Genomic DNA, 22,798 nt, shown 5'->3' with positions numbered 1-22,798 from the left:
TGTAATGAAAAGCATGGCTTCAAGATGGTTTACCTGGTGTGGAAAAGGATTGTGTTCTTACTTTCAGGAGGCAAGCAGGCAAAAGGTAGAGATGTACAGTATATCTCTGATATTTAATACATTTCCAGGAAAAGGAAGATCAGAAATGAAGCAATGTTTGACAAAAAAACATTTATATGAAACCTTCCCAGAACTTCGAAAGCAAACCAAACTTTAAGATCTCTGTAAGTGATGATAAAGTTCCATACAAGGCAAAACAAAATCTACACATAAACATGCTGTGTGATTTCATACAGTTCTGTCAAAATAGAAAAAAATCTTCAAATTTCCTCATAAAAAATTAAATAGCCCACAGAGATGTAGGGAACTGAACTTGAGTCCTCCGTAAAAGAAACAAGCACTCTTTTTTAATTATTATTATTTATTCAGATTACATCTCAATTGTTACCCCATCACTTGTATCCTCCCGTTCCTCCCTCCCTCCCACTTTCACCCTATTCCCCTCCCCTATGTCTATGACTGAGAAGGATCTCCTCCCCCACTATATGGTCATAGGCTATCAAGTCTCATCTTGGTAGCCTGCTTACTCTCTCTTTGTTTGAGTGCCACCGGGCCTCCTTACCAAGGGGAAGTGGTCAAAATATGGGGCATTAAAGTTCATGTCAGAGTCAGTCTCCGCTCTGCATATACCTGTGGAGAATGTCCTGTCCATTGGCTAGATCAGAGTAGGGGTTCGATGTTTAGTACTTGTATTGTCCTTGGTTAGTGCCATAGTTTGAGCAGACTCCCCTGGGCCCTGATCCACCCATCACAATGTTCTTCTTGTAGGTTTCTAGGACCCTCTGTATCCTTCTATTTCCCCATTCTCCTATATTTTTCTTACCTAGAGTTCCAGTAGGATGTACTCACATCTATCCCCATCTCTTGGTAAGCGAAGACTTTCATGGGGCATGCCTTTTGGGCTAGTGCCCAATTACAAGTGAGTTTATCCATGTGAGTCTTTCTGCTTCTGGGTTAACTCACTCAGTATGATCATTTCCAGTCCCATCCATTTGTCCACAAAGTTTGGGATTTTGTTTTTTTTAAATAGCTGAGTAGTCTGTCCTGTTAATACTTTTCGAAGTTGCTTGCCTGCCCTTCCTTCATATTAGATAGTTTTTCCTTCTGGGGTTTCTGATTGGGTTGAAGACCAGATAGCCACAGTATTAAAATAAGTTTAGTTAAAAGAATCAGTAGCATAGGATAGTGGAATAATTTCTTTAAAATAGTTAACTACAAATGGACTGGTCCTTGCAAATGTTGACTTAATGGATAATTCTTGTTTTGTTGTATATAGCTTATTTTATTAAATAGAAAGGGGGAGATGAAGGAGAGATAAACCTGTTTTTTAGGATCCCATGCATGGGCTCGGAACAGTCTTGTGAGAGAACAGGTGAAGTTAATCCACTAGAAGACCAACCACCTCGTATGGCAGCTTGATTGTTGCCAGCTGAAAAGATCCCGTGAACAGACTCTGAGAGGAGATATATAAATGAGCCCAGAGCTGAAGGCGAGGTTTTTGTTTTTTGTTTTTTGTTTTTTTTTTTGAGACTTGGGATAGTTTCGGCTGTTCATCGCTCCGATTCGAGACACTCCTAGAAAGAACCGCTCCAGGGAAGGCTTTGGGGCTCCCGCTCCTGCTGAGGTTCCAGGTTCTGGTTACTCTAGGTTCCAGCAGAAGAAATCCTGCTGATTACACCAGGAAAATCACTCCTCAGAACTGATAACCTTACAGTTTCGTTATTGTGTTCTCTAATCCACTGTTTCATATTGGTTTGGTTAGTCGGGTTAGAAGTGATGTGTGTTCTGGTAATAAGTTATAATAAAAATATATTGGTTAAACAAATTGAGCCTACAGAGTAGTATTCCATAGCGTAGATGTACCACAGTTTCTTTATCCATTCTTCAACTGAGGGGCATTTGGGCTGTTTCCAGGTTCTGGCTATTATGAATAAGGCTGCTATGAACATGGTTGAGCATATGTCCTTGTTGTGTGGTGGAGTATTTTCTGGGTATTTTCCAAGGAGTGGAATAGCTGGGTCTTGAGGAAGCCCTATTCTCAGTTTTCTGAGAAAGCTCCAGATAGATTTCCAAAGTGGTTGTACAAGTTTGCATTCCCACCAGCAATGGAGGAGTGGAGCAAGCACTTTCTGAGCCATCTCTCCTGCACTCACATAAGCATTCTTGTCAGCAAAACTAGTCCAGAGACAAGAAAATTACATGTTATTTTTTTCTTCTTTCTATGCCATATGATTTATTTATTTTTTCCATTTTATTATTTTATTCATATTACATCGCGATTGTTAGCCCTTCCCCTGTTTCCTCCCATTCTTCCCTCCCTCCCACTTCCTCCCTTCTCCCTTCCCCTATGTCTGTAATTGAGGTAGACCTCCTCCCCTTATATATGCTCTTAGAATATCGAGTCTCTTCTTGGTAACTTGCTATCCTTCCTCTGAGTGCCGCCAGGCCTCCCCATCCAGAGGACGTGGTCAGAAAAGGGGCACCAGAGTTCCTGTGAGAGTCAGATCTCACTCTCCACTCAACGGTGGAGAATATCATGATCGTCGGCTAGGTCTTGGTAGGGGTTCGAAGTTTAATGCCTATATTCTCCTTGGCTGGTGCCTTAGTTTGAGGAGGACCCCAGGACCCAGATCTGCCTGTCACAAAGTTCTTCTTGTAGGTTTCCAGGACCCTGTGGGTCCTACTATTTCCTTATTCTTCCATGTTACTCTCGCCTAAAGTTTCAATAGGATGTCCTCTCCTCTGACCCACTTTCTTGGTAAGTAAAGTTTTTCATGGTACGTATCCCTTGGACTAGTGTTTTGATATAAGTGAGTATATACCATTTGTCTCTTTTTGCTTCTGGGTGAACTCACTCATTATAATAATTTCTAGATCGATCCATTTGTCCACAAATTTCTGGAATTCCTTGTTTTTAATAGCTGAGTAGTATTCCATCGTGTAAATGTACCACAGTTTCTTAGTCCATTCTTCTACTGAGGGACACTTAGGCTGTTTCCATGTTCTGGTTATTATGTATAAAGCAGCAATGAACATGGTTGAGCATATGTCCCTGTTGTGTGGTAGGGCATTTTCTGGGTATATTCCAAGGAGTGGGATAGCTGGGTCTTGAGGAAGCCCTATTCCCATTTTTCTGAGAAAGCGCCAGATAGCTTTCCAAAGTGGTTGTACTAGTTTGCATTCCCACCAGCAATGAGGGAGTGTTCCTCTCTCTCCACATCCTTGCCAACATGTGGTGTCATTTAAGTTTTTGATCTTAGCCATTCTGATGGGTGTAAGATGGAATCTCAGTGTTGTTTTGATTTGCATTTCTCTGATGACTAACGAGGACGAGCATTTCTTTAAGTGTTTCTCAGCCATTTGATATTCCTCTGCTGAGAATTCTCTGTTAAGTTACAAGCCCCATTTCGCAATTGGGTTGTTTACATGTTATTTTTGATGAAGATAAGACACCAGTTACAACCCAAACTGAACAACTGAATGCAGCAGCAGCACTTGCCATGTCTTCTTACCACTTTATTCCTTAAATCCCCCAAAACATTTCTTAATTAAAATTTTTGTATATGTATGGGTGTCTTGTCTACATGTAAGTTTGTGTGTGCCTATTGTCTATGGCCAGAAGAGGACATTGGGTCCCTTGGTATTGGGGTTACAGGTGGTTGTGAATCACCACATGGTTGCTGGGAATCAAACTTAAGTCCTTAGGGAGCGCAGCCAATGCTCCTAGCTGCCGAGCTATCTCTACAGTCCCATATCCCCAAAATTAAAATGTCAAATGAATCTTATTTGCATAGCATCCTGTGCCCTCACAGGTGTGGAGGAGAACCAGGCTTCTATGCGAGTTCTTTACTCAGCAGCAGCTCTGCACAATGGCTAAGGTGAATAGGTGAAGTCCCGAGTTCGAATGTGTTTAACACCCTTCTCTTGTCGGAGGCTGAAAGGGTGAAGAAGAGTCTGCAAGCAGGCAGAGGTTGAGTTTTGACAGCGCCAGAGTAACTGAAGCTCAAATGTGTTTGTTAATGTTTCAAGATAATCGTTAATAGATCAAAATTATTACTCAGCTTTTCTAGGCAACGCATAGGACAAGAGACTCCACCAAAAAGGAGCAGAGAACACACCATCGGCGCGGGAATGGGAAACCGGAGAGCACAGCGGGGTTTAAAAAGTACACGCTTAAAATAAAGCTGGTGGAGGAAATTGATTCACCGTTTTAAAGACTTGCATTTCTTTAATGAAAGTGAAATTTGAAAATCAAAATAAGTAAAAGGAAAACTCTTAATTCTGTCACTTAAAAGGGAATCTTACATACAAAATAACAGTGCTTGATCAAAATATACCTAAGAAATAAAAGTTAAAATGGAGGGAAGAAATAATAATAATTTTTAAAAAGTCCAAGGAAAAGGTGCATAAAACAGAATCAAATATAATGTACTTAGTGTCTTAGTTGGGGTTTTATTGCTGTGAAGAGACACCGTGGCCATGCCTATAAGGAAAGCATTTAATCGGGGGCTGGCTTACAGCTTTAGTGGGTTAGCCCATTATCACCATGGTGGAAAGTATGGCAGCGTGCATGAAGGCATGGTGCTGGAGAAGGAGCTGAGAGTCTTATGTCTTGACTCTCAGCAGAGACAGTGTAGGCAGCAGAAGGAGCCGGTGCCACACTGTGCATAGCTTGAGCATGCACAGTGACACACTTCCTCCAACAAGGCCACACCTCCTAATGGTGCCCCTCCCTATGGGCCAAGCAACACGTGAGTCTATAGGGGCCATACATATTCAAATCACATTTATATGTATATAAAGGTTTATTTAGCCAGGTGTGCGTTGTGGCACATGCCTATAAGCTCAGCACTCAGGGCTGCAAATGCAGGAGAATCTCTATAAGTTTGAGGCTAGCCTGGTCTATAAAGGGGGTCCAGGACAGCCAAGGCTCCATAGAGAAACCCTGTCTCGAGAAAAGAAAATAAGAGAAAAGAAAAAAAGATTTATTTATTTTAATTTCATATGTGTGGGTGTTTTGCCTAAATGTCTCCAGTTCACATGCATGTAATGCCCATAGCGGCCAGAAGAGGGCATCAGATCTTTCTGGAACTGCCATGTGAGTGCTGAGAACCAAACCAGATCCTCTGTAAGAGCAGAAAGTGTTCTTAGCCACTGAGGTGTGGCACATATTATATTTTAAAGAAACAATATATATGTATATATTTTAAATAAAATGTATATATTTAAGAAGGATATTAGACAAAATCTACATATATGCAGTTCACCTGGGTCTCAGGAAAGAGGGAATTTATTCCTTACTAAGAAATAAGACAATTTCTAAATTATAGTGTCTGTGCACAAGATGTTAGCAGTCTTAGTAGATGTGCTGATGTGCATTCTACTGAAGGCAGCGGCCATACAGAAACAGTCAGAGGACTTGTTGTTCTCACGGGTTATGAGTTCAATCTGCCTGTACAGACTTTGCTGAGCAATTTCTGGATCTAATAAAACCAGCAAATAAGTAAATATGCTTGAATGGATACTGAAGGACTATTTAATATCTGTGTGATACTTTGTTTTCCACACACACAAGATGCTCACGATAATGTAGCCATTGCCTGCTGTAAACATTTGACAATATGGGAAATAAGACATATTGAAAGCCAGTGGTTGGACATATGTCCTCCCCCACTCTGTCTATTCTGTCTGTCTGTCTGTCTGTCTGTCTGTCTGTTTGTCTGTCTGTCTCTGTCTCTGTCTGTCTACCTACCTACCTACCTACCTACCCCCCCTCACTCTGTGTGTGTGTGTGTGTGTGTGTGTGTGTGTGTGTGTTTCAGAGGCGGGTACATTGCATGTGTCATATGTGTGTGCATTCAGATAAGAGCCAGAAGACAGCCTTGGCTATCATCCTTGGAGACACCACTCACTTCCTTTGAGGCAAGGTCATCTTTTGGCCTGGGCAGGCTCACTGATTAGGCTAGACTAGCTAGCTAGCCAGCCCCAGGGATCCTCCTGTCTCTCTCCCCCTAGCACTGGGAATGACCTCCCCTCCCTCCCACCCCGCCTTCCCCCCACCCCCTCCCCCGCATCCCACAGCCTACACTCCTGACATTTCTACATGGGTTCTGGGAATCAGACTCAGTTCCTTGTGCTCGCTAGGTAAGTACTTCACCTCGTGAGCAGTCTCCCTAGCTTGAGGATGCAATATCTCTCTAAATATTATGCTTTCTACCCTAAGAATGGTGGTACAAATGCCATGAACTCATTGCTACTGAGATGTGAAAATTCAGATTTACCCTGTTACCCAGAAAATCATCACATGGCTTCGTTGCCATGTGTAGAGCCAGCTTTTAAAAACTCCGTGACAGGCTTTGAGATATCATCTTACCCGGTAAATAATGTAGGGAATTCTTCCCTGCTCTGTCTCCTCTGAGCTGGCCTTTTACTTTTTTGTTAAAAGTGCTCTGCTGAGAGTCCACTCTTGTAGCCTCTTCCTGGCTTGATAGTTGCTAACATTCCAATATTGTCCAGCCAACCCTCTGCAACCACAGATTCCCTGCTGAGGCGCTGGCGGAGGCCAGAGGGAAAGAAAAGCACCAGAGTCGCTCTGTGAGCGGAGGTTTTGGCAGCGAGTCGGAACTCAGGGAAGAATTATCTTCAGAAACCACAGCAAAACAGAACCGTTCATGATAAACACAGTTACAACCAAGATGTAGCCCGGATCCGAAAGAAGAGTTCTCCTCCGGGACAAAGATCTGTGGATGAACATTTTGCAGATTCCTGCTTCAGCTTTGCTCGGGGTAAGTGAACCTCTAAACTGTGGTTATTAGTGCTTAAACGGAACGGACGCACAAAAGCAGCAAAGTTTTGCCAACCATTTCGGTGGAAGTCATTGGCGTAGGAAGTTACTAGTAAGTTGTTTTGATTTTTCAAACCTTCGAGTGTTTATTTATGGCTAAGTAGCAGCTGGAAAACTAAGATTTTTTTTCCATTTTACCCCCTGACTAAAGCCTTTTGCGTAAACAGCACATATGATGGAACAGGCAAGTGGGTAAGTGGAAAGGGACATAATTTGCTTGCGTCTTGCTGTTTTCAAAGTTATTTGAAGTGTTCTGTGACTGTGTGTGCGTGTGTCTGACTGTGTGTGTATGTGCATTCCTGTGCATGTGTGTGCTTGTGTTTGTGTTTGTGTGTTACATGCCAGAGGGATGTAAACATCATGATACAAGATTTTATGAGTTTTGGTAGTTTTTAAAAAAAAATTATTTATTTTAAGTGTATGTGTTTTTTGTTTGTTTGCTTCTTATTAATTTATTCATATTATATCTCAGTTGTTATCCCATGCCTTGTATCCTCCTGTTCCTCCCTCCCACTTTCACCCTGTTTCACCCACCCCTATGACTGTGACTGAGGGGGACCTCCTCCCTCTGTATATGCTCATAGGGTATCAAGTCTCTTCTTCGTAGCCTGCTATCCTTCCTCTGAGTGCCACCAGGTCCCCCCATCAAGGGGACGTAGTCAAATATGGGGCACCAGAGTTCATGTGAAAGTCAGTCCCCACTCTCCACTCAACTGTGGAGAATGTTCTGTCCATTGGGTAGATCTGGGTAGGGGTTCAATGTTTACTGCATTCACAGTCCTTGGCTGGTGCCATAGTTTGAGCAGAACCCCTGGGCCCAGATCTGCCTGTCATGATGTTCTTCTTGTAGGTTTCTAGGACCCTCTGGATCCTTTTATTTCCCATTTTCCCATACATCTTTCACCTAGAGTCCCAATAGGATGTCCTTACATCTATCCCAATTTCCTGGTAGGTGAAGACTTTCATGGGACATGCCCCTTGGGCTAGTGTCCAGTTTTAAGTGAGTATATGCCATTTGAGTCTTTTTGCTTCTGGGTGAACTCATTATGATCCTTTCTAGTTCAATCCATTTGTCCACAAATTTTAGGAATTCCTTGTTTTTAATGCTGAGTAGTATTCCATAGTGTAAATATATCACAGTTTCTTTATCCATTCTTCTACTGAAGGACACTTAGGCTGTTTCCAGGTTCTGGCTATTAGGAATAAGGCTGCTATGTATGTGTTTTTTAATTATTTATTATTATGTATACACTGCTCTGTCTGCATATAAACCTGCAGGATAGAACAGGGCATCAGATCACATTATAGATGGTTGTGAGCCACCATGTGGTTGCTGGGAATTGAACTCAGGACCTTTGGAAGAGCAGGTGGCACTCTTAACCACTGAGCCATCTCTCCTATACTGGCTGCATGTTTTAACTGAGGGAAAACTTAGGAAATGCCCTACTGACCCTGTTTATTATACTAAATATATAAAATGATCTGACTAGTGCAATGCATACATTCTTCTATAGCAGAAATATTATCTGATTGGGAAATTACTGGCTTTTAACAACCGGTTTATTATATTTAAATTGTGCAATTTGCTATTCAGAACAATTTAAGCTAACCAGATATTTTATTCTTCTAGAGCAAACAATATTTTATAATGAACATGTACAATGGAATAATTAAGTCTTATCAGCCAGGAACAAATAATCTAATGCAGGACAATTAGGTTAAATGGTTGTTCTTATTTATGAATATTTTCTGCATATATTAATTACCTAAGAAAGAAGGGATGGCTCTTGGACAATATATCCTTATGCTTTTAGTTACCATGGCTTGCCACAGCATTGGTTTCTTAATTGGAAATGTAGTTTAGTATAAATTGGAGTCTCCAACTGTCATAGCTTACTGATGACATTATTACTTGGAGTTTATTTATATAGCTGGTGAATCCAAACACTGTTAAGCAATATGTAATTATCTAGAATTTCCATTTGTGTCCCTTGAATTTAGATGCTATTGACCTGTGTGTGTGTGTGTGTTTTTTAGTGGTTTCCCCAAGATGTTTTCAGATTTCAATTATGAAAGGTTAATAAATGGTTAAGTTGATCATTGCCTTGAGTTCATGACAGACTATCTTTTGTTGTTGTTGTTTATCTCCTTGGACTTATAAGTTCCATTTCTCACCATATCCGTTCCTATTTCCAGATGCCTATGATAATCTTTTTACATTGTATCTGATAATGATCTTTTTAGTTCCAAGATGTATTTAAATATACATTGCTTGTGGTGTGAATTCATATACATTATATTATATAATTCAACCTTTTAATTTTATTTTTGATTTTTAAAATTTATTTGTTCACTTTCCATCCCTATCATAGCCCCCTCCCTCCTCCCCTTCTAGTCCTACCCTCCCTCTTCCCCCATCTCCCCTCCTGTACCCCTCAGAAAAGGGCATCCCCTACCAACCCACCCTGCCTCATCAAGTTTCATTTGAACTGAGCTCATCCTCTTTCCCTATAGCCTGGCAAAGCAGCGGGAAATAATAATAATAAAAAAAGCAGGCAACAGAGTCCATGTCAGAGACAGCCCCTGCTCCCCTTACTAGAGGACCCACATGAAACCTGAGCTGCCCAGAGGCTACATCTTTATAGGAGACCTAGGTCCAGTCCATGCATGGTACTTGGTTGGTGCTTCAGTCTCAGCAAGGCCCTCTGGGCTCTGGTTAGTTGGCTCTGTTGGTCTTCTTGTGGAACTCCTGTCACTCTCAGGTCCTGTTTTCCTTCCCTTCCCCTTTCCAGAAGACTTTCTATGTTTTGCACAATGTTTGGCTGTGACTCTCAGCATCTGTTTCAAAGTCCTGCTGGGTGGAGCCTCTCAGAGGACAACTCTGTTAGGTTCCTTTCTGCAAGCATAACAGAATATTGTTAATAGTGTCAGGGTTTGGCTCTCTTCCATGGAGTGGGTCTTGGGTTGGGCACATCTTGTAGGAAGGGTAAACTTTGGGGTAGAAGGTTTTGTGTGTAGATTGGTGTTCCCCTCCCTCCACTAGGAGTCTTGTCTAGTTAGTGGGTGTCCTCTTCAGTCTCCATGGTTCCTACTACTAGGAGTCTCAGCAAGAGTCCCCCTCACATCCTCCCAGAAGCCTATCTTAACTTAGGTCTCCTGCTTGTCACAGAGATGCCCCCATCCACAGTTTCTCTTTTCTTTTTTATACTTTTATTTTATTACACATGTATAAAACAAACTACATACAGCAGGGAGAACCATGTGACAAACATGAGAATAATGAGTTCTATACATGTTACATTCATAGTGACTTGGCCGTCTGCATTCGTCTCCTTGAAGTAAGTGTTTTTTCTGTCTTGTTGGGTCTAGATTTCTGAATGAGATTCAATATCTATCCTATCTCAACTCTAATAGCTTAACTTCTTTATCTTGATCTAAAACGATCTTGTCCCCTAACCAGCTAAACTTGGTTATAGAACTATATTATCTTGTCTTCAGCGCCCCTCAGAGGCTTGAGAAGGAATAAAATTTAAATTTCTGAGTGAACCAGCAGTGTGGGTTAGCAGCTTCCAAAATGTATAAATTGACTTAAGACAGTTTACTGCCTCACCAGTCACCCAATACACTTTATAACATTGGAGCCTCATCTTCAGCTTTCTGGCCTAATATTTCTGCCAGACTTGTTCACAGGGCAGGAAGTATTGAGGACTTGCTTACCCTGACTTCGCAGAGTGTGGCCGTCGACTCCGGCTGCATCTAAGTTGCCCATTTTTAGGCAGATTCTGTTAGTGGCGGAACGAGGACATTTTGCCCAGTGGTTATTTTGCCACCTTTGAAGCCATGCTTCTCTGTAGGCCCTCTGTCCTCCCACCCCCTCTCTCCCCAGGCCTGATCTCTACCCTCATTTCTTTCTGAGCTCCCTCTTTTTTCCTTCCCTCTCTTCAATCTCTCTTCAATTATCACTGGTAGTGTTATTTTTTTTAAAGATTCATTTGGCCCTACATTATTTATTTATGATTTCTTATGTTGAGCTATGGTTACTAACCCATTGCTTTTTGATCGTTACAGAGTTAAGTTTGGATAGTATTTGTAAAAGTGTTTTCCCTAACACCCTGTCATAGTGATCTACGTATGCAACCATCTTAGTCCAGGTCACCCGTGAGCCCACGCCATGGGATACAGACCCAGGAGTGAACCTGACTAGTGCTGCAGGTCTGCTGAGTAGCAACTAGTAATTAGCAACAACTATTAGTAATTAGTAATAACTAACTTAACACACTGGGTAACTTGAGACCTCAATCAGCCTATAAAAAGCCTGGACAGCATATGACATTATTAAAGTCTCTGAAAACTCATTCCATGGAAGAAAAGACTTTCTCTCATAATTGTTTTCCTTAAAAAAAATTTTTTTTTCAATAGATTTTGCCGTCTCATCTTCTCCTCCCTTTCCTGTTTTCTATGTTTGGCATATAATTAGGAACAACTGTTAAAATGTTTTCCTCTGCTGTGATTGCGCAATGCTCTCTATTTCAGACTTCCACATTTATTTCCTTTTACATCCTTTAAAACAATAAACAAGTCAAAATGAGGAAGAGGCACGTAAGGCTGGGTCAGCAAGTGTGGGCTCTCCTATGCAAGAACTGGCTTAAAAAGTGCAGGATGAGAAGAGAAACTTTGAAGGTATGGTGCTGAGTCTGTGTGTCCTCATAGTTAGAAAAAGAAAAAATATCTTTTCAGTGATACCAAAACAGTCATTAATCAATGTTTTTTTTTTTTTTTAATAGCCAAGATATAATGAACAGGCTAGAAATCTTAAAGTCCTGGACTTTGCTACTATTTTTTTTCAAATAAAAAATTTAAATGTGTCACATTATTTGTCTTACTAGAGAAAAAATTTTAAAAGAACTCATATTCAGAAATTCTCTGTAAAATGAATACAGACTTAATACAGACTTTATAATACAGACTTAGTAATTAACATCTGGTTTAATTTAGGTCTCATGAAGTCATAGACACAAAGTTCAGGTCAATGTCAGAGAGGCAAGCTTTAATTCATAATTACTTCAGCATGTAACCTAAGGATAAAAAGAGAAAATGCGAAAAGCACTTTACAAAGACCTATTGTTGTCATATTGACATAATGTAATTCACTGTATTTCTATGCCCCAAGAAATTCTCAGGACTATATGTGACACAAACAGTACAAAAATAATAATTCATTCACCAAGGTTTACACCAGTATAGTCTCAGACACAGAAAGAAGGAGACTTAATGCTTAGACATTAACATGGCCAAACATCTCAGAAAAAAAGGCGATTTTAGGGAAAGAACTTCAGGTTAAATATTCCCATATTGCAGGGCAGGCATATGAAACACAGTGAATAATTTGAAAATATTTATTGTATATGAATATATTTATTTATGAATATATGAAGGAGTGATGATAAATACAAGATAAGAGATTGTGATCATTCCTAAATAATAATAATGCTAGATTACAGTGACGTAGATTGTGTATCTAGCTAAATGCACACATAGGTATGCAATAATATTCTGTTGATTTTTCTTCATGTTTGTAGAGATGTAGTCCATGTTATTTAATTAAATAAGTGACATACAAATATAATTTTGTTTAACTACTCTACAAAACTTACAACTATTGAAATATCATGTTGTACACCACAAACATAATTTTTTCATTTAAAAATAAAACACATACATAATTTTAAATGTCATAAAATGTAATCATTTTTATAAAGATATGCTATTTTTTCTGGGGAAAAAGGTATCCACCATAAAGGAAGTATAAAATGTAGAAAGATACAAATATAGCCATCGTGTTGATCACTACACGGTCTGTACATGAATCTAAATGTCCCACTGCATGAGATAAGTGAGCAAATGTATATGTCAGTCACAAAAGACAAACCATATTTCTTCTCAACAATTACACTGTGGCTACAAAATCAATCTGAAAGAAATAATGTGCATTTTGGATCTTTGTTTTTATTGCAGTAGTACTCTTTTTTTTGTCATAACAATGATTAGATATGTTTTCTGCAGAATTTATGATGGACATGAATTAAAATAACTCATTAAAAGAATTATCAAATTAACATCCTATTCTATGAAGTGTGCATATTCATCCAATAAATATTTAATGAAGATTTAGATTTTCAGTGAACAAAATATATAAGGGTTTTATGTATCAAGCAACGGCCATACAAATATGAATACAGAAACTGAGAACCTACTTTTAGTAATTGTTGTACTTCCAAACTTTTAAATCCTTTAAAGTAAATGTTACGCATACATACACACACACACACACACACACACACACACACATGGTTAAATTGTGTATGGTGAATGGGCTGTATCATATTAAGTGTCTTTAAAATTGATAGTTTCATGTATTCATATGATGATTTTTAGTTGCCTTTAATCATCAGCCCCTCTCGCTAGAGTGCTTCATCTCGCAAGTCCCCTTCTACTTTCATGCTCCTTCCCTCCCTTCCTCCTTCCCTCTCTCTCTCTCCCTGCCCCCTTCTCTCTCTCTCCCTCCCTCCCTCTCTCTCTCCTCCTCCCTCCCTCTCCCTCTCTCCCTCCCTTCCTCTCCCTCTCTTCCTCCTTTCCTCCCTCTCTCTCTCTCCCTCCCCTCCCTCTCCCTCTCTCCCTCCCTCCCTCTCTCTCTCTTCTCCTCCCTCCTTCCCTCCTCTCTCCTCCCTCCCTCTCTCTCTCCCTCCTCCCTCTCTCCTCCCATCCTCTCCTCTCTCCCTCCCTCCCTCTCCCTCTCTCCCTCCCTCCCTCTTTCTCTCTCCTTCCCTCCTTCCCTCCTTGTCTCTCTCTCTCCCTCTCTCCCTCCCTCCCTCTCCCTCTCTCCCTCCCTCCCTCTTCCTCCCTCCTTCCCTCCCTCTCTCTCTCCCTCTCTCCCTCCCTCTCTCCCTCCCTCCCTCTCTCTCTCTTCCTCCCTCCCTCCCTCCCTCTCTCTCTCCCTCCCTCCCTCCCTCCCTCACTTCAAACATTGTATTTCCAGTTCCGGAATACAGTAACTGTAATATAGAACTTGACAATTATTTTTGATGAGCATTATTTTCCTGCTTCTTCCATGTGTAGGCAGCGGAAGAACAAAAGAAGCCCTTGCTTCTGTTGATGGACGTTCTTGCCTATTCCGTGCTGCCCTTCCTTTTCAAATACAAATGAATGGCCCATCCTTGTAGCCATGGCATATGAAGAGACTCTCTAGACTTAACACGTATCTGGCTTTGCATTGTTGAATAAGAAAACATTCTCAGTTACATTGGGACTGCTGTCAGAACTCTGTCTTGGTGTTCAATGCACATGTCACAAAATGTTCAGATGGAAGGATGAAAATAGAAGCTCGGTCATTAAGAGCACTTGGTGCTTGAGGACCTGGGTTTGCTCACATAGTTGCTTACAGCCATCTGTTAACCCCAGCTCCAGGGGATCTGATGCCCTCTTCTGTCTACTGCAGGCACCAGGAACATATGCATGAGGGCAAACCACTTACGCACATAAACGGAATGGATCTTTAGAGAACAGGGATAAAAACAATCGCTTTCAAGTGGGAGAGAACAAACGGAATGCAAGGTGTATAACGGGATGAAAGTGTTTCAGTTGTTTGTGGTAGAAAGCTCCTGATTTTTTTTTCTCTTCTTTTTCTTTTATTACTATGTAGGAATGGTTTTTCCCGATTTTTCTACTGTTGTTTATATGCCTATTTTCGTTCACCGTCAGTTTACATCGAGTTCATTATGCTCCTCAAATGCCTGAAATGGATCTGGGACGTGTTGATAATTTTAATGATTCTAATTACATTATTGTATTTGCTCCTGAGTCTAAAACCACCCACGAGATAATGAACAAAGTGGCATCAACTCCATTCATGAAAGGTATGTCCTGCGGTAGTTCATGGAATAATTTTCTTACTTGAGATTTACGTACACAAATTCATTTTAGGATTTTCTTGGAAAAATGGTGTTAAATGTTGCCGCTTCTAGCGTTGACCAACAACACTGATGGAGAGTTATTTTCTGACATAAAGGACATCTTCCTCCAGCTTCCCATTTGAGCAATTGTGCATCATAGAGGACTTAGCATTTTTATAAAGCATCAAATGAGATGAGGCCTGGATTGTTTAAATGTACGGTTTTGGGAAATCTGGAGATATTCAATGGCGGTGGCAGCATGACTTTTTAATACTTCCATATATATTAAAATGGAGGGAGAAAATGAGTGGCAATGCTAAAACCCACAGGCAGTGTCTAGAACAGCAGGTGACGAAGTGTTCCCTGTACTTCACCATGTAAGTGATGAGGGAGGAACAGTTATGGACGACAGAGTGGCACGTCTTTCTGCAGGCTTCGTATGATAGCAAAGAAGCCAGGGGGATATCTGAGAGAGTCTGAAGAGACTTCCTTTAGAACTAATAAGTGTCCACAGGATAGCAACTAAAATAGTTCTTAGTAATTGTATCAGTAGGATACTCCCAGAGTGCAGTTCTGAGGTGTTACATATAAAAAGTAGGAGAGATTAAATGGGTGCTCAGGGAGTCGTTTCATTCTCTCTCCCTGTAACCTTGAAACCAAGGGAGTCAGTATGGAAGAAAGGAGAGGCAATGGGATAGGCTAGGAATTGTATGGGTGAGCGTTTCTGTCTTTCCGGATAGCGAGGGATCCACAAAGACTGACAGGCCAAAGGGCCCGGCAGCCATCTGGGTTGTAAATTGGCCTTCTGCTCATGTGAGGCTCCAGATCTCAGCAAATAGACATTTTATGTCCGTGTTTCCAGGATGAAGCGGAAAGAAGCATTTAACCGATTTATTTTTATTAAAAGACGATAAAGATTGAGCCGTTCTGATGGAATCGGGTAAATAAGAGGAAATAGCGGCGTGAACCGTATCCGCACTGTGCTGTTATCACACAAGCAAGCAGACAATAGGAGCTACTGTTTTATAATTGTTTTCTACTAGTAATTAAAAACATAGAAACAGGCCATCGCAGCTTTGAAACTGCCACTGAATGAGAGAATCTAGTTACTCGGCGTTGATGGCGGCTAACAGGACCTAAAGAGACCATCAGAAGGTACCTGCCTCTAGCCTAGCAACACGCCGTCTCCTGTAGCCTGGCCAAAAGGCTCACACCTGAGTCTGATGAAGCCTCTGATGCAGCTGCCGAACTTACGGAACTCTGCAGCACAGCAAAGGAACACCACGAACTGCATCGAGAACATGCGCACAGCGAAATCCAGACTGCAAAACCGTGTTGGGTTATCTGGCCTGTGATAAATAGCAGGCATTTACATTATATGAATTAGAGCAAATGGTCACCACTTAAGCAAACAGCATTTATATTTAACAATTGGGTGTTGTGTTGTCTATTTGGCCACGTGGCACTGTTGACAGATGGAAATAGCATATTCTCTTCTCAGACAAGTTTGTCTGTGTGTGCATTGAAACAGATGGATCAATATTGCTGCTACTTAAAGTTCATGTGGCTTAACTTCTGGGCTAAGTTCTTTGAGGAGGCATGAAATATTTTCGGTAAGAGCATCTGCCACGGGCTGGAAAAGATGGGTCAGTGGTAAAGAGCTCTTGCTGCTCTTGTATAGGACCCAGGCTTGGTTCCCAGCCACACAGAGTGATTCACAACCATGCACAATTCCAATTCCAGGGCCTCTGGAGCCCTCTCCTGACTCCCTCTGAAACCAGACGCTCATGGGGTGCACATATGTACACACAGGCAAAGCATTCATACGTGGGCAAACCTTATTTTTTGAAAAGGCCATTTGCCACAGAACATTTCTGGTTTGATTAGAACCTTTCAGACTTCCCACTTCATTCTAAGTGTGAGCACATCAGGGAGGCAATGACTTGAACATAAAATGACGTCAGTGCATTTGAATCTGCCATGCTGTCATTGGGCCATAGAGCAATCTTGTGAACTCTCCCTCCTTTTCACATGGCAGGAAGAAGAATCATGGCATATCCTGATGAAAAAAGCATGAATGAGCTAGGCTTGAATCACTCAGTAGAAGCAGTGAGAGTCATCTTCACGGATACATTCTCATATCATTTGAAATTTTCTTGGGGTCATAGGATCCCTATGATAAAGGAACACAAAGACCATTCAGGTAACTTTGCCATTAGAAAAAATATATATATATTAATGTAGGTATTGCTATTATGTCATTACTTCCCAGGGGGCACATAGCAGAGAAGTGAAATGAATAATACCATCCCCTGTGTTAAATTTAAATCATGAATGGTTTGGTCTTTATGAAATAAAACCCATATCTTTAAAGAAATATAATTTTATTGGTATATATTTCTTGTATATAGTGATAGATTTAATGAAGACATATTTAATCCAGTCTATAGTATATTTTGATCATATTTACTCCCCTCTCCCTTGTCTGATCTCCCTCTTCTGTTATTTTCATGCAGTATTTCTTCTACACTCATATATATGTATATGTACATTTTATGTATTTATATAAAATCTAGGATCTATGAGAGGGCATCTTAACATTGAAACGATTATAAAATAGAATAAAAAATAATGAGAGGAAACGTGTAGTGTGTCCAGATCTTGACTCATTTTGTTTAATATGACAACCTCCTGTTTTACCCATTTTCATGCAAAGGAGATCAATTCATCTTTTATGGCTGAATAAAACGTCGTTGTATATACGTGGACCCATGTTGATATAGGCAGGCTCTATACAGCACTAGTGTGAATAGCACTGCAGTAAACACAGGTGTTCAAGCATCTCTGCGGGATGTCGGTCGGGAGTCCTGGCATACACTCCGGGCAGATAGCTTTGCATATACAGTAGCTCTACGTGTCGTCATTTCAGAGGCCTCCATGCTTATTTGAAAGCCATACTTTTAATTTCATTATTCCATCAAGAACTTCCATCAAGAACCTACAGAATGAGATCCTGTTTCAAGAAACTAAAAGTTACATCTGTTATTTTTTCTGATTTTTTTTTAAATTAAAAACTTCAAAAAAAAAAAAAAAAAAAACTCCTGTTGTCATTCCCAGCCACTTAAAAAAAGCTCAGTGTTTTCTGTTAGTGGGTTTATTCTTTGTTTTTGTTTTTTTTTCCTTGCACAAACAATAGAAGGAAACAGCTGGACAAACCATTTTAAAAATTAAAATAATTAAAAACTAGAATAAAAAATAACCACGAGCTGATCTTAAAGAATGTTGACAGAGCAATTCTGGTAATGCCCCCTTCACTCTACAGCCTGAACAACTAAGCCTTACCACATACCGTACTAGTATAGATTTTAAACACAAATTGGAGAATTCCAGATTTTTATTTATCCCATAACCACAGCTGTCTGGCCACACAAACGGTGCTTTTGTTTCTCCTTTTCTTGAAGCTCCTTGTGAGTCATATTACAACAAGATGATCTGTGACAATTCCATCTTCTGGGACAAAGGCTTTGTGGCCTTCCAAGCTGCCATCAATGCTGGCATCATAGAGGTGAGTGTCATAAAGCTAAAGAAGCCACGTGCCTTGGACACTGAACTGTGACAGGTGGAGAGATGGATGGCCTTGTTTTGTCACTTATTTGCTTTTAGCCACTAAGCATAGGATACCAGGCAGCTTCTTATTTGGACTGTAGTGTCAGGGTACCGGCGACTTAAAAATATACACAGTACTGTCACTTTTAAGCAGAGGTCCTACAGATGTAGAAGTGTGGATACACCATCATTATAAGGACTCGGGGTCTACGGCGGGGTAGTGAATCGTGTGCTGCCTACGTAACAAAAGAAGAGCTACTCGGATTAAAAACTCCCAAGAAGATCTAGTTTGTTACTAGATCTAGTCTGTTCCTCCAGTTAGTTTTAAAAACAAGTACATTTTTTTTTTTCTACTAAGGGACTTAAGGTAGAATTTTGGACATTCCAAGAACTACAAGCTAACATGGACTTACAGTTCGAAGAAAAGAGCTCAAGGGTGCAATTAAGTTACTGATAATAACGTGTTCATTGGTGTCTTTCCTTAGATCACAACAAATCATTCAGTGATGGAAGAGCTGATGTCAGTCATTGGCTCCAATATGAAGATACCGCCTTTTATTGCCCAAGGAGGAGTTGCAACTGATATTTTCATTTTCCTCAGCATTATATCCTTTTCTTCATTTATATACTATTTGTCAGTCAACGTCACCCAAGAAAGACAATACATTACAACACTGATGGCAATGATGGGACTCCGAAAGCCCGCTTTCTGGTAAAACACATGTCTATGATACAAGTAGCATTTGTAAACAGAATAATGTAACTATGGACTCCTTAGGTTTGTTTATGGCATACTTAGACTTGATACTTTAGTAAACTAAGGCATACAAATATTTGGGATCCATGGATTCGTGTACGTGGTAACTGAAATTTTCTGTATTTCTTTGACTTAAAGAAAGCCCAAGGTGTTTCTTATCTTCGGGGTACAGCACAGTGACTTGAGAAGTTAAGGGTTTTTGAAATGTAGAATGAAATATGTATTTTTAGATACTACGTTAAAAGTGATGATGATTGGACCCAACTCTATCTACATGGGTCATTGAAGAGGAAGCTATTATGTCCTGAGCATTGAGCTTTGCTCAGGAGACAAGAAAGCAGAGTGGTTAGAGTGGTGGCCTGCCCCAGTGGGAGGCCATGGGTTGCCTTCCTCTCAGTTACTTGAACTCTGTAAACTTCAGTTTTCTTGTCTGTGAAGCACAGATACTGGTTTCACTTCTTGTTGGCAGTGGGATTAAATAAAATCTACTCAGAGTGCTTTATACTGAAACTGAAAAAGTTTAAACACTTAAATATATATATATATATATATATATATATATATATATATATATATATATATATATATCAGTATCTAATTAGTATTAGCTATCAGTTGATGGAAGTGCATAAAATGGTACATCCTGAAAGATGCAAGTTGGGGACCTGAAGAGCCAATAGTTTGCAGCAAGATCTTAAAATGAGATTAGTCAGGTGATTTATTAGAGACAGGCAAAGAGGTAGAAGTGAGGGCAGAGTCAGAAAGCAGTGACCTGAATGCCAGATTTTTAAAAAATGAACTAAGCATTATTTTCAGTCTTAAAAGATGAAATTCAGAGTATTCCCCGCTCCAGAGACATGCTAGTCTTAAAATTATGTCCTTGATATTGAAGGGAATTTGTTCGCTATGTTTTAAAAGATTTTCAAACACTATGAAGAGCCAGTGGAGGGTGAGGAGCCATAAAAAAAAAATTAGGGTCCTTTTTCCTCCCTCGAGGAAGGGATTGATAGTCTCTCTGAACGAAATAAAGAGCTTTGCAGATTGATGAGTGGTTTCAGGTGATCGCAGTGTTCCGTGAAAGGAAATTGTTAAAACTGGACGGAGAAACAAGGCTTCCTGAGCTCGATGCGCTTCTGCGCTGTACATGAAAGGAAACCAGCTGTCTATTGTGGGCAGAACATCAATTTAATTCTTTAATCTTTTCCTGGGGAGGAAATTGAAATTTGAAGAAGCTGAATAATAACTTCTTCTTAATATATTTAGTTATTAATATAACACAGAAAAATTGAAGCCAAGTCTGTGACAATACTGGACTCTGTGCAAAGCCCCACTCTGTCCTTGGCAGCAGTAGTAAAGACAGCTCCTTCTGCCCACCTACTTGATGGCATCATTCTCCACCGCTATGCTCAGTGCGTTCCTGCCCTGCACCATCTAGGCCCACAGATGCCAAACTACTTTTATGACGTTTGTGACATAGTAGTGTCTGCTTCACTTTCGCTGCTGGGAAGAGGCTAGAAGCGAAGTAATAGTTTAGGGGATGCAAAAGTCTATGTGAAACCCAAGTGTCCTTGTCTATAGATACATGCGTGTATGTATGTATGTGTTGTATTCATAGTGTCTTGGTTATTTGTATTTGGCAACCTTGAAGAAAACATCTTTCCTATCTTGGCAAGTCTAAAATTCTGAATATAAATCAGTATCTATCGTATCTCATCTCTATCTATTTAAAACTTCTATCTAGACCTAAAAACATCTTACTCCCTAAACAACTAAGCTTAATTGTAAAACTAAACTATCTGGTCTTCAACCCCATCAGAGACCTGAGAAGAATAAAACTTAATTACCCGAGTATACCAGAAGTGCAGGTTAGCAGCTTCCAAAATGAAAAAATGACAGAGACAATTTGCTGCCTGGAAAGTCACCCAAAATGCTCTATAACGTTGGACCATCATCTTCAGCCTTCTGGCCCAGTATATCTGACAGACATATTTGTGAGGCAGGAACTATTGAGGACTTGCTTACCCTATCTAGGCAGGGTTTGGCTTGTCGACTCTGCCTACATCCAAGCTTGCCTATTCTTAGGCAGAATTCTGTCTGTGGCAGAAACGAGGATCTTTTTCCCAGAGGCTGGTTTGCCAGATTTGAAGCCATCTCCATAAGGAGAATTAGGTAGTAGAAGCTAATTGTTAGTTGATCAAATCATGGTCAGGCCAATTACTAGTCTATTTTTATCACAAGGTTATACACCCTTGGTTTAATAGATAGATATGATTCTATAGACCTATAAGGTAAAGTAGTTAGATAAGGTCTTCAAAAGCCTCAGAGACCTACAGAATATGACATTTAAAGTTTTTTTTTATTATTATATTGAATATTCTTTGACAACAAGACAGGCTAACTCCTGGCAACACCCAGCCCACCTCAAAGAAGATGATGAGCATTACAGATACATTTTTATTGGAATGTAGCCATACATTGTGTATTGGTTGTCTGTGATGGCTCTTGTGCTGTGAAAGCAGTACTAATGCAACCAAGGCTATTTGGCTTGCAAAGCGTAAATATGAGCCACTATGTTTCTTTATGCCACATTGTTTTCATAACTTCCTTATTGAAAGAAGTTGGACAGAACTGAAAAGGCAACACAGATTCTTCCTAGAATCTCTTCTTAAGACCCTATCTTCATTAGACTCATTTTATTGTCTAGCCCTTGTCCCTGTCCGTTTGCACTGAGCTATTTCACTTTCATTCGGTTGCTATGATAAGCAAAAAGCTACCTGGGGGGGGGGGGAAGGGTTTATTCGGCTTGTATTTCCCTGGCCATAGTCCATCACTGAGGGAGGGTAGGGCCAGAAGTGAAGATAGGAACCCAGAGAGGCAGGAACCATGGAAGAATGTGGCTTGCCCTCTGCCTTTTGCTTAGCTGGTTTTTTTATACAGCACCACCTCCCTGAAGAGGGTTGCCACCCAGCGTGGGCCAGCCCTCATGCATATTCAATAAGACCATGACTCACAGACACACCTACACACCAACCTGATCTAGGCAATTCAGCAATGAGACTTCTCCCCTCAGATGGCTCTAGGCTATCAAATTGACAATTAATGTTAATTTGGGCAGCTATTTATTATATGCATTGTGTTGTTTATTATCTACCTTTATAGAACAAGAGCTTTGAGACAAGGCGGCTTTCTGGTTTGTTAGGAATTACCCTTTTAAAAGAAACTATTGATAAATCACACCCTTTCAAAACTATTTGCTTAGTAAGTAAATGAATAGAGTGACCGAGTAATAGCCATCTGCGCTAATCTTTCTGTGTTTCTTGGGCAGGCTTTCCTGGGGTTTGATGTATGCTGGCTTTATCCTTGTCATGGCTACTTTGATGTCTCTTATTACAAAATCGGCCCACATTGTCGTTTTAACTGGGTTCATGGTGGTGTTCCTTCTGTTTTTCCTTTATGGCCTATCTTTGGTAAGTTGGTGAGTCCTCCTCTCCCTCTCTCCCATCTCTCCTTTCCCCACCCCTCCCTCTTTCCCTCCCTCCAATCGTGTGTCACCGATTGTATTTCTGCCTCTTCTGCTCCATG

General features: G+C 40.5%; 1 protein-coding gene across 1 annotated transcript in view; it reads left to right on the top strand.

The window, feature by feature from the left end:
* The first annotated feature begins 6,662 nt into the window (after nucleotides 1–6,662).
* Nucleotides 6,663–22,798, top strand: part of Abca9 (ATP binding cassette subfamily A member 9) — a 79,521-nt gene continuing 63,385 nt past the window's right edge. Inside the window, exons 1-7 of the mRNA XM_051158963.1 lie at nucleotides 6,663–6,845; nucleotides 11,438–11,584; nucleotides 14,604–14,817; nucleotides 16,892–17,056; nucleotides 18,315–18,418; nucleotides 18,945–19,171; nucleotides 22,542–22,683. Of these exons, the coding sequence (XP_051014920.1) occupies nucleotides 11,489–11,584; nucleotides 14,604–14,817; nucleotides 16,892–17,056; nucleotides 18,315–18,418; nucleotides 18,945–19,171; nucleotides 22,542–22,683 (948 nt within the window). The 5' untranslated portion in view covers nucleotides 6,663–6,845; nucleotides 11,438–11,488. The remainder of the gene's footprint in view (nucleotides 6,846–11,437; nucleotides 11,585–14,603; nucleotides 14,818–16,891; nucleotides 17,057–18,314; nucleotides 18,419–18,944; nucleotides 19,172–22,541; nucleotides 22,684–22,798) is intronic.

Source organism: Acomys russatus, chromosome 16 (genome assembly GCF_903995435.1).
Source record: "Acomys russatus chromosome 16, mAcoRus1.1, whole genome shotgun sequence".
Lineage (NCBI taxonomy): Eukaryota > Metazoa > Chordata > Mammalia > Rodentia > Muridae > Acomys > Acomys russatus.
The sequence above is the reverse complement of the archived record's forward strand: the minus strand, read 5'-3'. Positions and strand labels throughout refer to the sequence as shown.